This window comes from Monodelphis domestica, chromosome 6 (genome assembly GCF_027887165.1).
Source record: "Monodelphis domestica isolate mMonDom1 chromosome 6, mMonDom1.pri, whole genome shotgun sequence".
Classification (NCBI taxonomy): Eukaryota; Metazoa; Chordata; class Mammalia; order Didelphimorphia; family Didelphidae; genus Monodelphis; species Monodelphis domestica.
In genome coordinates, this window is record NC_077232.1 from 677,899 (window position 1) to 694,878 (window position 16,980).

Sequence of the window (16,980 nt, forward strand, 5' to 3'; positions counted from 1 at the left end):
TAAATAATATATTCAGTCTCAACCCTAAAATTTTACCATTAACAGATTCTTGTGGTAGATACCAACCTTGATGGTCAGGAAAATGTGTGAGGAATATCTGCAAAAGCAAGGACAAGGACAGGCTCATGGGAGTGAAAAAAAGACAACAGGGCTGGTGGATAAAGAAAACAAAGATAAGGACAAGGAATCTAAAGATCAGAATAAGAAGGGGACTAAAGGAGAAGATAAGGAAGATACAGACACTGAAAAGATCTTGCTTCTTAGGGATATTGCTAAGATTTCTGACTCAGCTGGTGTGATTCATTCCAAAATACACAAACAATTCTCCACCTAGGAATTGGATTCCACAAAATTGAGGTTCCAAAAATTTTTAAACGAGCCTTACTGAGCTCTAAAGGAACTAAAATGGGCCTTTAAAATCTTTGAGCCAGATTTTCAGGATTCAGATTTTCTTTTGTCTGAATTATTTAGCCCACATGAACAATTCATAGATAAGACCAAGAAGGGCAGTTCCCTGACTAGTTGGCCAACAGAGGAGGAAAGTGAAGATTTTGATTTTGCCAATCCCATTAGTTTTGCATATCTGAGAAAATGCAGGGAAGATCTCCTGCAAGCAACAAAGTCCTTTTGTTCCAAGCTCAATGCTTGGAGCAAATTTGACAGGCTAAGCCAAGAGAAAGAAGAGCATCCTGCTAGCTTTATTGACAGATTAGCAGGCTGAATTGATCATGGGTATTAATCAGGACTCAGAAGAATCAGAGGCACACGTTAGGAGGCAATTCTTAAGAGGTTGTAACTCTCATTTGAAGAATTTCTTTAAGAATGATTTTCCTAAATATGGTAATATAACAATCAATGAACTACGAGATGCAGCAACTTATTTGACAACCACAAAGAACAAGAGGAGGAGAAGAAAGAATTAAGGCAAAAGTTAGAAAACACAGAACAATCTTTAAAACAAAAGGAGATTGAACAGATTAAGAACTTACAAACAATTAAAACTTACTCTAGACCCTCATACCAGCAACAGAGATCAGAGAGAAACAAGACAATGCTTTCTTTGTCACAAAGTTGGTCACTTGATTAAAGACTGTTATCTCAAAAATAAATATGAACAAAACAACAAAGGCAATAGTACACAGGGGAGAACATATTATAGATCCAAAACAAATTTGTGCTGTCAGCATTGCAAGTTGAGAATAGAATCAGAGACACTGGACCTTGATAGCATGAAACACGCTATAAAAACAGGTGCAAAACCCAAATACCTGGATGTTTTAACCAAAGGAAGACACTTCTTATGAAGCTAGGAACTTAAGATACTTGGAAATAAGCAAGGGCATGGCAAAAAGGAATGGCAGGATGTGACAAATAATGAGGAACTTGCAGGAGGGAAACATAAAAATATAAAGAGGAAAGAAAATACATGGGTGGTAGCTAAAAGTGAATTTATTGGGTCTGTGAGAAGTTATGATGAAAAACCAAATCAAACCTTAAGTGGGAAGCAGAGACAAGTAAAGGAGTTGGATAAAGAGATTAAATATACGGTAGCACAAGCTGATATTGGAGATTCATATAAAAGGGGCATATTGTATTTTAATAAAATTAAAAGTATTATAATTTGTAATTGTATTTTAATAAAATTAAATTGTAAGTAATTGTATTTTAATAAAATTAAAAACTTTTCAAGATTTTGAAAAGTTTTTTTTGTTTGAGAAACATCTTCAAGGAAGAAGCTTGCTAACTCCTAAATCCAGAGAATGAACTGTTGCAGAAAGATGTCAGAAAACCTACATTACATCAAGATCAAGAATGAACCTTGGGGTGTGGTTGCTTGAACTGAAGGTTGATTGAATTTATTTTGAATGTACACTCTTCTGCCAAACAAAGGGGACTGCCCCCTAATTGGCTTTTGTCAATGTGCCCAGAAAACATTGGTTTTGCTGTCTCTCTCTATCTCTCCTATTTTTCCTTTATCTCTAACTATTGTAATTTCATAGCTAGTATGTTTACAAGACTCATCGGAGAGGTTAGCCTTCCTTGGGCCTCAGGGCGGGGGGGATTGTGAATTTCAAAACTACTCAACCCTGTTCAAACCATTTTTTTGGACGAGTACCATTTTTATATATAACCAGTCAAGAGAAAATCAAAGAACAGATCAAAGCATATCTAGGAAATTTCTTTGAATGCAGATTAGGTTCAGGGATTGAAATGAAGAGAAAGAAAATTCATGAAAACTTGCATAAACAAAATCATAAGTTGATGGAAGAAACAGTGAAACAAAATTTCAATTCCTTGCAACACAATAACTAAATAAATGCACAGACTAAAGTTACTATAGCAGATATATCTATAGGGGCTATAAACAATGTAAATAATCTCACAGACACAAATAAAACCCCACTTGGACCAATTAAAACTTCAAAAAGTTATTTGGTACAGACTTCCTTAGAGGAAATATCTAACTTGAAGCCAGAAGCTGAAATTTTCTACACTATATAAAACAACTTGGAAAATTCAAATCTAAAGGGAATAGAACTGAAAATACAGTTAATATTGATAATCATATTCAAAGTATTGGAAGTGTAACATTAGTTCAATTTGAAAACACAAATAGAATGCAGGGCCCAACAACTGCCATGATGGCCAAGGGTTCAAGAAACTACCATGAAGCCAACATTCTAAATGGAGGGGGGGCTTCAAAATCAGTCCTAAAGACATTCCCAGGAGATATCACTATAGGGGGTATGGTTTCAGTGAGGGGAGCTACTGGAGAAATGCAGGAAGTCTCAGAGCTCAAAAGCACAACGATTAAGCTAGGTCCTCTCACCATTGATCATAGATTTCTCTTAATTCCTGGATGTCAAGTTAACATTTTAGGACGTGATTTTTTTTATGTAAGATCGGGGCAACACGGCAATGCAAACAGTCAGGGAATATATACCTGCATTTACCCAAACATTTTTAAAAACATTATCCATTGCTATATCTGGAGCAATTGGAGGAAAAGCCTGAACAAATGCAAACTTTAATATCATTGTATGAAATACCAAATGGCATTCCACAAAGGGTTTTTGCTAAACATCAGAAGAATGTGGCTAGAATAAAATCAGTTGCACCAGTAAAGATAAAAGTCAGGGATGGTGTACCTCCTAAGATACCTCAACATAAACTTAGCAAGGAAGTTATTGAAGGCATAACACCAATTATTAACAGCTTGCTAAAACAAGGCATTTTAAGACCCACAGTGTCTGAATTTAACAGTCCAATTTTGGCTATTAAGAAAAACAAGTTAAATGCAGACAGGACACAATGCTGGTGATTTGTACAAGATCCTAGGGCAGTGAAGAACTTTATAAAGAAAACATACACAGTGACATACACCTTCTCCAAATGATATTATCACACAGATTCCACCAGATGCCTGGTGATACACAGTGATAGATCTGAGCAATGCATTTTTCACCATACTATTGCATCCTTACTCCCAAAACATTTTTGCTTTCCAATGGGAACAAAATCAGCTCTGCTACATGAGGCTTGTCCAAGGATGTTGTGCGTTAGCCTCTATATTTTGCCAACTACTTCAGAGAGATCTAGCAGATATCAGTTTCAAGCACAGCAAGTTGGTGCATTATGTGGATGATTTGCTGTTAGCATCACCGGGTCCAAAGTCATGTTTGGAAGATTAAAAAAGGCTACTGATAGAGCTTTATGAGAGAGGACACAAGATCTCTAGGAAGAAGATTCAGTGGGTACTTCCAAGAATAGAAATATCTTGGATTTATCCTGGAAGAGGGCACCAGGAAAATATCAAGTGAAAGTATAGCTGATATACAGAAACTAAGCATCCCTAGTACCAAGAAACAACTCAGAGCATTCCTAGGGGTTGCTGGTTTCTTAAGACAGTATATCATAGGATATTCCCATATTTCAAAGTGTTTGACTGACCTGACAAAGAATGAGGTTAAAGAATTCTTACAACTAAATAAGGAACATCTACATTCTTTGTCAAAGTTGAAACAAGTCATTTTAAGAGCTCTGGCTTTAGGGATACCAAACTACAAAAAGGAGTTCCACTTATACGTACATGAATCTACAGGCATTGTTTCAGGGACGTTGGCACAATATTTTGGGTTGAATTTAAGACCTATTGCATTTTACAGCTATATCCTAGAGCCAGTTGCACAAGGAATGGTACACTGCCTGAAAAGCATTGTCGCAACTGCTCTCCTGGTGTAGAGAGCAAATGAAATTGTACTGGGATGCAAGCTACATGTGTATTCTGCACATCAGATTGAAAAACTATTATGATCGCAGAATATGCATGCTTTTACAAATACAAGAATATCTCAGTATGAAATAATTTTGCTGGGTAATGATAACATAAACATTCATAGGTGCGTACCAGTGAATCCAGCAACTTTGATTCCAGATTTGCCATTAAGTGGAGAACCACTGCATGATTGTAACCAAGTGGTGGAAATGATGTATAAGCCTAGAGAAGATCTTAAAAACACACCTCTTAGTGATCCTGATATGGAGTTATACACTGATAGATCCCCATACATCTATAGAGGACACAGGGTAACAGGGGCAGCTGTAGTGAATAATGACAAAACACTTTGGCATGCATCATTACCAAGTCATGTTAGTGCCCAGGGTGCTGAGTTAAAAGCTTTGCTCTAAGCCCTGGAAATGGCAAAAGGCAAAAGAGTGAATATATTTACCGATTCTACTTATCTTTTCTCTGTGATACATGCTACTGGTTTTATTTGGAAGAACAGAGGTTTCATAACTTCAGTTGGAAAACCAATTGCATATGGTAAACTTATCAACAGTCTCATAAAAGCTATAGAATTTCCAAAAGAGTTGGCCGTGATCCATTGCAAGGCACATACTCATGGCAAAGACAGGATATCCCTTGGGAACGAAGGAGCAGATATAACAGCAAAATATGCAGCTAGATTTGGTTCCTACCATGTGCTGAGTCTTTTTCTGGTGGAAAAGCATGATCTTACCGAAGCTTACTGTGGGGATGAGATTCAGACATGGAAAGAACAGCTCGGGGTTAAGTTATTTAAAGGCATATGGATAGCTCAAGGAGGAAAACCAATTTTCCCCAGAAAATTATACCAACATCTATGCAATGTGATTCATTCCAAAGTTTTATCATGGGGTACAATCTATTCTAGATGCGGTACAAAGATTCTGGACGGCCCCAGGGATTACAACAAATGCCATTAAAATTTGTCAAGCATGTGACATAGGTTGGAAATTCAATCAAGGACATTTTAAGAACATAGTATTGGGAGACAGACCTCTAAGTTATATGCCTTTCCAATGTCTACAAATAGACTGCATTAACATGCTTAAAGTCAAAAGATTTAAATATGCATTGGTTATTGTGGATAGACTGACAAGATGGGTTAAAGCATATCCAGTGTAAAGATTAAAATTTAGGAATATGGGGAGACTGAGGCAGGTAGAAATTAGTTTCTCTCTGCAAGGAGTATTATATTTTTTTAGAGGTTTATTAAGGATTAAGGATTAAAGAATATACAAGTAAGAAACATGTGCCTAGGCCAGAGGCCTAGACAAAATAACCTCACATCATGGAAGAGACGCCTCTGCTCCAAAGCGGAAGTCCAAAAGAGAGCGAGAGAGACTCAAAAACCTTTGTCACCAGCTTAAATCCTTCCTCGATCTCTGCCCACCTCAGAATTCCCATGAGATTACAAAGCATTTTGGGGGAAGTGGAGCAAGGGCTTGTGGGGATTGAAGTCCAGAGTTCAAATCTCAATTTTACACCAGCTAAGAAAAATGACACTGCCACAGTAGTGAGATCTTTACTGAAAGACATACTTCCTAGGTATGGCATTCCTGATACCATAGACTTGGATAGGAGACTCATTTCATTTCTCAAATTTTACAAGAAATATATAAGAACCTCAGTATTAAAAGCAATTTCCATGATGTATATAGGTCACAGAGTTCAGGCCAAGTTGAATGAATGAATAAAGAGTTAAAAATATTAATAGGAAAACTGTGTTCAGAAACCCACTTGAAATGGACAAATGTTATTCCATTAGCATTGTTTCAACTAAGAACAAGACCCAGAGGTGACTTGCACGTATCCCCATTTGAGATGTTATATGGCCAACCATGATGGCATGGTAGGACCGCAAAACCATCATGTTTGTCTATGCCAAAAGGGGAATGTTTACTTCATCAATACCTAGTTGAAATACAAAACAGGCTGGAAGAACTAGGAAGCTAGGATTGTTAGTACAAAGGGTACCACTGGATTTCTTGTTGCACAAAATAAAACAGGGAGATAAAGTATATGTGAAAAATTTTAATAGAGAAACACCTAGAGAACCAAGATGGATAGGTCCTTTAGATGCGATTATGGTTACTCCTACATCAGTCAAAGTATCTGGGAAAGATCCATGGTATCATGCTTCACATGTAAAACTACATTATGCCCATAATATTACCAGCAATGAAGAAGAACAAGAAATAACAACCTAAAGAAAATGCATAAAGAAATATCTGAAGTATTGCCAATAGCCTTAACAATATCTTAACAATCGTCCCTATAAATGGAAATCTATACATGAGAATAGAAGAAGAATAACAAAATTAAAAACACTGCATACAACAACACAAGAACAACAACACAAAGGAGAGACACGAGAGTACAAGTTAAAGCAGAATATAAGCAATGATGGAATAGCCTCATATATGAAGATTACAGCTCCAATAGGAAATGATCTCTGCTTCCAAGTACAACATGAGAATGAAACAAATTTACTTAATTAAGAAGACACATCTCTGCCAAACACATTATATTAAGTAGAATTTTATCTATACCAACAAGAACATAAGAACCATAGAGTAAAGGAAACCTTTATCTCGAAGAAAAATTCAGAGGTCAAAATAATCTCCTAATATAAGCATCTCAAAGGAGCCAAATCTACATGAAATGAAACCCCTTGTAAAATTAAACATCAAATGATACAAGACAATTTAACATTTCGAAATCATAAGATATATCTTAAAAATCTACTTAGTACAACACGGGAAAGCATACATCCACGCATGAAGAACCAAATCATAAAGACTGACAGGCACGCATGAAGAATTCAAACTTACTTCCATGCACAAGCAAACAAGAAAAATCAGTCTTACATAGAGGCATACAAAGAGCTTACATGCATGCACGTTCCTGCATGTTAAAGAACACGGGACTTCAATAAAGGTGAGATGACAGTCAACACGTGTAGGCTGCCCAGATGAAAAACCCAAGACATGTATGTTTTCTACAATCAACACCAAAGACATGGAAAGACTTTGAAATTTAGAAGTGGTGGTGATGAGGTTACGTAAGAATTCATCATGCATGTTAACTTCACACATATGTACATGAATATATACAATCAAACATAAGCACAATGTGGAAAGGAATCTCATGGATTGGGTAAGTACATGACATCTCATAGTTAGAACACACAAAAGTCATACTGACATAATTGTGTTTCTGTGGAAAGTTCAAACAGACAAAGGAAATTTTATCTGCATGACTTTGATCCGAACTCACATACGAACATGTATCATAATTGTACACATGTAAAATCTGTACAGACAAAACTATGTACATTTGCAAAATACTAATGGAACTACCATTCTAACATATGGTTAAGCTACTGGCATTCTAACAACTAACACATAAAGCAAGACTAGAGAGATCATCGATGGAGAGCGTATTTAATATAAGCTAAGATAATGCTGGGAATGGATATTGTTGATAAAAAACTTTTATTTAGAACAGGCCACAATCATTAGGAAATAAAGAAGTTATATCGTTGCTAACAATACTGTTTAAATGTTTGCATTTGTTATTGTTTTTTTAAAGTGAAATTTTTGTATTGCATTTCTATGACCTACTCCACTCCCCTTAATCCAAAATCTTAGAATAGAGTTAGTTTAGAATAGTAAAGACAGAATAGGATTTTTATTTTGGGGGGTTGTGGAATAATTTAAAATAGTACAGTATCATGACTTAGACAGTTAAGAAATATTAATATAGTTAGAGGGAAGTAAGGAAAAAGACATTGGCAGAAAAATGGTTGTAATTTTCTGCTGAAAATCAGGAAATGGGGATTTGTAATGGAGGAAATGGAAATACAAGATGGATCAGCTGAAAAAGCAAGAGGCGTAGAACTTTGGGAACTGCCAATCAACTGAGATGGAGTCACAGTTCCATGGAATTTTAAAGGAAGCGGTTGGGCAGCTTGAGCTGTTTTGAAACTCACTTCCTTCTCTGGCTGTTTGAAGGGAAAGTGGAAAACAAACTCTCTTTGGTCATTGCATATTCATGAGACTGAGTGCTGAGAAGACTTTGGGGGTTTAGTTCAGAAGAAACCTGTCAGCCTCTTGCTGTCAACATCTCTTTTTAGGGAAACTAACTTTGTTTCCTTAATTCAAACTTATATCTCAAATTTTCAATCAACAGGCATAATTTATAAGATTAGGGAAACCTATTTTCCTCTCACCCCTTCCCCTCTCCTTACCTCCTCTACCCAAAAGAATAAAATACCTCTTAGTTAAAGATTTGATTGTGGGATTTAGTTATTAGGGGAAATCCTTAAGTTTACTGTTTCTGAGAAGAACACCACCAGACCATTGGAAAGGGAACAGGAAGTGGGGTAAAGGGAGGTGCTCAAGATCCAGTCTTCTCCTAGCTCATTTCCTGGTGTTAAGGCTCTAACACTTCCCTATTACCATAATTCCCCTAATAGTGGTATCTAGTACACCCTCTTCCCCCCATCTTCCGCTCCACAGTAATAGCTCTTTTGCGCCTCTTCAATGTGAAATAATTCACCCCATTCTACCTCTCCTTTCCTTCTTCAATCTCTTTTTCACCTTTTAATTTTTTTCTTTGGATCTCATCCCATCATAATTGACTTACTCACACATCATCTGTCTATGTAAACTCCTCCTAACTGCCCCAATAGGGACAAAAATTCTTAAGAGTTACAAGTATCACCATCCTGTGTAGGAATGCAAAGTTTAACCTTAATGAATCCCTTGTTTTTTCTTTGTTTACCTTTTTATGCTTCTCATGGGTCTTGTACTTGAAAATCAAAGTGTCTGTCCAACTCTGGTCTTTTCATCAGGGATGATTGAAAGCCCTCTATTTCACTGCATATCTAATTTTTCCCCCCTGAAGGACTGTACTCGGTTTTGCTGGGTAGGTGATTCTTTCTTGGCAGTGATCTGAGCTCCTTTGCCTTCTGGAATATCACACATTCAAACCCCTTTGATCCTTTAATATAAAGGTTGCTAACTCTTGTGCTATCCCAACTGATTCTATATTTGAATTGTTTCTTTCTGGCTACTTGACCTGCAAAGCTTTGGAATTTGGCTATACTATTCCTGGGAATTTTCATCTTATTTTGAGATCTCTTGCAGGAGATGATTGGTGGCTTCTTTCAATTTTTATTTTACTCCCTAGTTCTTAGACATTAGGGCAGTTGTCTTTGAAAATTCTTGAAAAGAAGGTATATTCCTTTTTATCCCTGTTCAGTTTTCTCCAGATATCTATGAACTGTAATTTTTCTAATATTTCATTCACTCCCCTTACTTCTTTCTTATTTGTTTTTTGGTTTGATTTATCTAGTTCTGAAAATGGAAGGTTGAGATCCCCCAATAGAACAGTCATACCGTAGCAGTCCAGCCCATAGGTATTGTGGAGAGACAAGGATTGTGAGTGAGCACATGGCCATTCTGCACATGGCAATGAACTCTATTCCCAGCATGGCTGAAGTTAGGGAGCGAAACCTTGCTTTCCTTTGTCTCACTCACCTGAGGATAATAACCCCACCTTCACCTTGTCATAATTTGCAATTATCCAATGGCAATACACTATGTAACTCATCCATATGTACTGAGGCATCATGTAACTTATCAATATGTATTGAGTTCATTTGCATATCAAAGAGAATAAACCATAGGAACACAGCCAGCCCCGCCCACTTCGAGGACATCGACAGGTTTGCCCTACAGACCAACTTCTCCCCTTTCTCTCTCCTCTTTTTCTTTCCTGAGGCCTGGCCCTTCTGTCAGGTGTCTCTCTTTTCCTATGCTAATACCTAGCATTGTCTAATTCTTTCAGTCTCTAATCTCTCTCCCTCTGTATTATCCTCTGAGCAGTGCAGTGTTGAATTGGGATCACTGGATGGGAATAGCCTTAAAAGTAACGTCCAGTGGTCAGAGCATGGCTGTGGCTCCCGAATATTAATGATAATTGATTACTGACTCATTATTCATATCTCAAAGGTCGGCTCTTTCACACCCATCGCGGGATTCAAAAACTTCTATCCTGTTTCTATTTTCCCACCATAAAGCTTCTCGCTAGCCGGGAGGCTTTACATACTATCTATTTCCTCCTTAAGTTCCTTTAATTTCTCCTTTAAAAATCTATATGCTATACAATTTGGTGCATAAATGTTTAATAATGATATTATTTCATTGCTTATAGTACCTTTTAGTAAAATTTTATTTCCTTCCTTATCTTTTTTAACTAGATCAATTTCTACTTTGGCTTTGTCTGGTATTATGATTGCTACTCCTGCTTTTTTACTTAAGTTAATACATAATAAATTCTGCTCCAGCCTTTTACCTTGAATCTGTATGTGTCACCCTGCCTCAAATGTGTTTCTTATGAACAACATATAGTAGGATTCTGGTTTTTAATCCACTTTGCTATCCATTTCTGTTTAATGGGCGAGCTCATCCCATTCACAGTCAGCATCATGATTACTACTTGTGTATTGCCCTTCATTCTATTATCCTCTTTAGATCCTGCTCTATTCCTTTTCTCTCTGTTCCTCCTCACCAGTATTTTGCTTTTTGTTACCCCACCACTTCCCCCTCCTTCCAATTACCTCCCTTTCCCCTTGTCTTATTCCCCTTCTACTTCTCTTTGTATAAGATAGAATTGTATACTTCACTGAGTATACTTGTTTTTCCCTCTCTGGACCAGTTAAGATGAGAGTAAAGTTTAAGCATTTTAGTACGCATACTCTATAGTTCTTAGATATTAGGATAGTTCTCTTTGAAAATTCGTGAAATATGATGTCCAGGCTCTTTTTATATTATAGCTTTTGGGTGGTCTAATAATTATTTTTGTCTCAAGTTAATTTTCCCCACTTGCATGTAAAAATAGTTTACAACATTTTAAAAAGAATTTTGAGGCTCAAATTCTCTCCCTTCTACCCCCCGCTGATATGGTAAGCAATCTGATATAGATTTTACAGGTGTAATCATGTAAAACATTTTCCCACATTAATTATCTTGTGAAAGGAAATCTGAAACAAAAAAATAAAGGAAAAAAGTAAAAAAAGTTTGCTCTGGTCTACATTTAGACTCCATCAGTTCTTTCTCTGGAGGCAGATTTTTTTTTTTAATTAAGGGTCCTTTGGAATCATTTTGGATCATATTCACAACTGTGTATTACTCTCCAGACTACTTCTCTCCATTTGTCTTTTTCTCTCCCCTTTCATTCTGCCCATCTTCAAAAGTGTTTACCCAATATGCCCCTTTTTCTATCAGTACCACCACCTCCCCTTCTTTTATCCCTTTCCCATACTACTTTCCTGAAGTAGGGTAAGAAGGATTTCTATACCCAATTGATTGTGTATATTCTTCCTTCGGTGAGCCAATTCTGCTGAGAGTAAGGTTCAAGTGTTCCCTTCCCCAATTCCCCCATCTTCCCCTCCACTGTAAAAGTTCCTTCATGCTATATTGTATGAGGTAATTTACTCCATTTTATTTCTCCCTTTCCCTTTCTCCCAATGCATTCCTCATTCTTGCCCCTTAATTTGATTTTTTAAGATATCCTTCCATCATATTCAACTCAACCCTTGCCCTCTATGTATACTCCTTCTCACTGTCATAATTATGATAAAGTTCTTATGAGTTACAAGAATCATCTCCCCATGTAGGTATGTCAACAGTTTAACCCTACTAAATGTCTTTTAATTTATCTTTCCAGGTTTCTCTTGGGTCTTATATTTGAGAGCCAAATTTTCCAGTCAGCTCTGGTCTTCTTATCAGGAATGTTTGAAAGTCCTCTATTTCATTAAATACCTATTTTTTCCCTTAAAAGATTATGCTCAGGTTTGCTGGGTGATTCTTGGTTGAAGTCCTAGCTCCTTTGCCCTCTGGAATCTCATATTTCAAGCCCTCAGATCCTTTCACGTAGAAGCTGCTAAATCTTGTGTTATTCTGACTCTGAGTCCACGATATTTTAATTCTTTTTGGGTGCTTACAATATTTTCTCCTTGACTTTGGAGTTCTTGAATTTGAAATACTTCCTGGGAGTTACCCTTTTGGGATCTCTTTCAGGAGGTAATTGGTAGATTGTTTCAATTTCTATCTTACCCCCCTCTGGTTCTAGAATAGCAGAGCAGTTTTCCTTGATAATTTCTTGAAAGATGATATCTAAGCTCTTTTTTTGAATATGGCTTTCAGATAGTCCATTAATTTTTGGATGATCTCTCCTGGATTTATTCTCAGGTCAATTGTTTTTCCAATAAGATATTTCACATTTTCATCTATTTTTAATTCTTTTGACTTTGTTTGATTATTTCTTGATGTCTCATGGAGTCATTAGTTTCCACTTGCCTGATTCTAATTTTTAAGGCATTATTTTTTTCAATGCACTGAAAGTTTTTTTTTTTTAATTCAGTGTATTTTTGGACTTCTTTTTTCATTTGGCCAATGTTGCCTTTTTTAAAGTTGTTCTCTTCAGTGGTTTTTTAATGAAATTTTTAACCATTTGGTCTATTTTGTGTTTTAAGTTATTATTTTCCTCAGTATTTTTTTTTGCCTCCTCTAACATGCTATTGACTTTTTCGCATCATTTTTCTGTTTCTCTCATTTCTTTTCCCAATTGTCTTCCTATCTCTCTTATTTGGTTCTTAAAATATTTACTGAGCTCCTCCATTAATTCTTTTTGGACTTGAAAGCAATTCCTATTTTTCTTGGAAGTTTTGAATACAGTAATATTGACTTTGTTCTCTTCTGAGTTTGGATTTTGGTCTTCCTTGTCACCAAAATAATTTTCTAGTTTTTGTTTGTTTTCTTATTTTCCAGCCTTTTTTTCCCCTTTTCATTGAAACAACAACAACAACTGTTAAAGTTGGGCTCTGCTCCTATGTGCCCCAAGGTTCAGGTATTTGGTGCAGCTACCTTCAGAACCAGCTCTGAAAATCTGTAAGTTTTAAGTTCTTCTGAAATGGTTTGATATAAATAGAGGTGTGTTTAATACTTTCTTAGCCTGCGATCTGGTGTATGAGTAACTACAAGCACTCTTTTCTACCTTGGAACAGTAGCCAGGGACCCCTATTCCCCTGTGGCTCCACATGCATACTAGTGCTCCTCCTCATCATGAGATCTTGACCCAGGAATGCAACCTGGATCTGTGTGTAGGCAATATGGGAAGAGTCTTGCACCCAGAGCCAGCAAAAGAACCTCTGTAATCTTCTCAGCAGCTGTCCCACTCCCCCCCACCCCCGACCATCTGTGGCTGAGAGCTCCAGAAGACTTTGCTGTTGATTCATCTTCCCCAAGACCTGCGGTTGTGGTAGGAACTGTCTAGGCATGCTGTTTTGCATTCTACTTCCACCTCTGTGCAATAAATCTTCTGTGCCAGCCTTCTAAGTTGTTTTGGGCTGAAAATTTATTTAATGTCAACTTTTTGTAGGCTATGCTAGTCCGGAATTTGTTTTGAAGCCTTATAGGGCAATTCAGTAGATATCAGGTGACTTCCTCTGTCACCTTGGCTCCCTAGTCAAATAATTCTTAAATCATCTCTCCTCAATTTATTTTCCAGGTTAGTTGTTTTCCCCAATGAGATATTTCATATTTTCTTGTATTTTCCATTCTTTTGACTTTGTTTTATTGTTTCTTGTCTCATGGAGCCATTAACTTCCACTTCCCTATTCTAATTTTTTAAAGAATTATTCTCTCCAGTGAGCCTTTTTATTTCTTTTTCCATTTGGCCAACTCTGCTTTTTAAGGAGTTCTTCTCTTCAGTGGATTGTTGTGTCTCCTTCAACAAGCTATTGATTCTCTTTTCAAAATGGTATTGCAGCAGTGTCAACTACATAGAGAACTGAGCCAAATTGTTAAGAGTACAGAGCATTCCCCAACCGCTCAGTGGTCAAAGGACATGAACAGGCAGTTCTCAGATGGAGAAATTAAAACTATCTACAGTCATGTGAAAAAATGCTCCAAATCACCATGGTTTAGAGAAGAGAAACGCAAATGAAACCTCTAAGACACCAGCTCATACCTATCCAAGTGGCTAATATGACCAAAAAGGGAAATTACGAAGGGAGGGAAGAGGAAAATCGGGAGGCTAATGCACCGCTCGAGGAAAACGAACGTTCTGGAGAGCAGGACGGCCATAAAAGTACGCAAGCCCTTTGACCCAGCAATGCCACGACTGGGCCGGCGTCCCAAAGGGTTCAGAGGTGGGGAAGAGGAGATCGTTAGCAGCTCTCTTTTGTGATGGCAAAGAGTTGGAAATGGAGGGGATGGTTATCAGCTGAGGAACTGCTGAACACGCTGTGGGATATCCGTGTCATAGAAAACTGTTATGCCATAAGAAACAACAAATGAGAGGAGTTCAGAGAAGTCTGCAAAGGCTTACGTGAACCTCTATGACCGAGTGAAGTGAGCAGAACCGGAACAACGGACCCAACCAATGCCGCTGAACCATGATCAGCTGTGAAGGGCTGAGCTGTTGTCAGGAAAGCAAGTTTCCGAGACAGCCCCAAGGCTACGTAGAACACGGCGTGACCCGCCCCCCCCCCCCCCCCCTGCCAGAGAAGGAGCTACCGGAACGACGGCTGCAGATCAGAGCGCCCCACCCTTCGCTTTGGCCTTCCTGAGTCTTTACTGGGAGTGTGAGGGGCGTCTTCAGCCATGGCATGAGGAATACGGAAACACGGATACAGCCCGGCTAGTTACCACCTCGGGGAATGGGGAGGAGAGGAGGGCGTCTGAATCACAAAATGCCAGAAAACAACGGTCAGCGATCATTTCTGCACGGAATTGAAAAAAGGGAGTTCCAGAGAAAGAAATGGTGTTGCGCTGTTTTCACTTCCTCCCCATCTCTTCTCTCGTGTTACATTTCCAAGGGTTCTTTTGGGGTCCCCCGAGCCTAGGGCCAGCTCACCCTTTTCCTTGAGCTGCACGCGACGTCGTAGGGCCCCGGTTGTCGTCTGAGCCTGCGCCCTGATCTTCCCCGTCGCCGCAGCCACTGCTGTGGTCGGCTCCTTCCTGGCTGCTGGATCGCGTGCCTGGCGGCGGGGTTCCCGGGGCACAGAGGGCGCTGCCTCGCGCGGCTGGCCTTTCTGGCGGGCGCCCTCCTGGGGCTCCTCGTAGGCTCCAAGGCGACGTGCGGCCCTGCTCTCAGCCCGCAGTCACAAGCGCCCTTCTCCGCCCTGGAACGGCGCGCAGGAACCCTGCAGCTCTGCGGCCACAAGCCCGGAGCTCCGGGACTGCGCCCGAAAGCGCTGGGGGGCGACACGGTGGCGTCTGGCCCCGGGCACCGGCACAGCCTCCCCGGCAACCTCCGCGGGGGGAGAGTTCCAGAAGCTGCCGCTAGACACGGAAGCTCTCGGGTGGCTCTGGCGTGGAGGCTGGACCTTCGAGGGTTGGGACCCTCATCCAGGGAACAGGCAGCTGCCACAGAGCCGGCTGCCAGAGCCTCCCCGAGGCGGGGGGCTCAGGACATTTGAGCTGCCATCAGAGCGGGATGGGCTTTTCTCGGTTTTACAGCTGCCCCTCAAACCTGTCAGTGAGCCAGACGCAGGGAGGGTCAGACTCCGAGGCTGCCTCGGTCTCCCCGTGCTGGCCGGTCCCCGATCCTGAGTCCCCGGAAAGGGATCCCTGACCAGCGGGGGCCGCTCTCGGGCCTTGTGCTCGCGCGACGCAGACCTTGGGGAAGTCACCGAGGAAACTGCCCTGAACAAGCAGCCATTAAGAGTCCGGCGGCCGCCATTCCCTTCTAGGCGCGAGTGTCCGTGACGCCCGAGGGGTGGACGGGAGGAAGCAGCGACCGTCAGGGGAATTCAGCTCGACAGCCAGCAGCAGCCGCCATCCCCCGGCAGGAGGCACGTGCAGCAAGCTGGGAAGTGAGCCCCTGGCCGGCCTGGGTGCCACCGACTGGCAGCACGACGGCATCAAGAGCCTACCTTTGCCACCTGGACCAAGGTCTTTGCCAACTCCTCGATCTCGTCTTCACTGTGGAACAAGCTTCGGTAGTCATCCCGCGTCCACTTGTCAAACAAGATCCGGGGCACTGCAAAGGACCCCCGGGGAGAAGGTGAGAGCCCCCCCAGCGGGGGCCAGCCGGGGGTCTCTGGGCAGGGAGGATGAGGGGAGGAAGGGAAGGAAGGTGGTGGTCTTGCCAGCAGTAGCAGGTCTACCGAGCCCCAGGCCAGCCCAGCCAAGTCTCCCAAAAGGCGAGCCAGAAACAGAGATGGGCTTATGCGCTCTCTCAGCCTCGGTCTCTCTCTCTGTCTCTCTCTCCTTTCCCCTTCCTTGTCTCTCTGTCTCTCTCTATCTCTTTTTCTGTCTCTGTGTGTCTCTGTGTGTCTCTCTCTCTCTCTCTGTCTCTGTCTCTCTCTCCCTCTCCCTCCTTCCCCCCCTGTCTCTTTCTGTCTCTCTGTCTCTCTCTCTCTCTGTCTCTCTCTGTCTCTCTGTCTCTCTCTCTGTCTCTCTCTCCCTCTCCCTCCTTCCCCCCCTGTCTCTTTCTGTCTCTCTGTCTCTCTCTCTCTCTGTCCCTCTCTCTCTCTCTCTCTCTCTGTCTCTATCTCTCTCTCTGTCTCTGTCTCTCTCCCTCTCTCTCTCTCTCTCTCTCTCTGTCTCCCTCTCTCTCTCTCTCTCTCTCTCCCTCTC

General features: G+C 40.4%; 1 protein-coding gene across 1 annotated transcript in view; it reads right to left on the reverse strand.

Moving 5' to 3' along the window:
- CHID1 (chitinase domain containing 1) overlaps positions 1-16,401 on the reverse strand; it is a 50,533-nt gene extending 34,132 nt beyond the window's left edge. The window contains exon 1 of the mRNA XM_056801113.1: positions 16,275-16,401. Within this exon, the coding sequence (XP_056657091.1) occupies positions 16,275-16,348 (74 nt within the window). The 5' untranslated portion in view covers positions 16,349-16,401. The remainder of the gene's footprint in view (positions 1-16,274) is intronic.
- Positions 16,402-16,980: the final 579 nt, after the last annotated feature.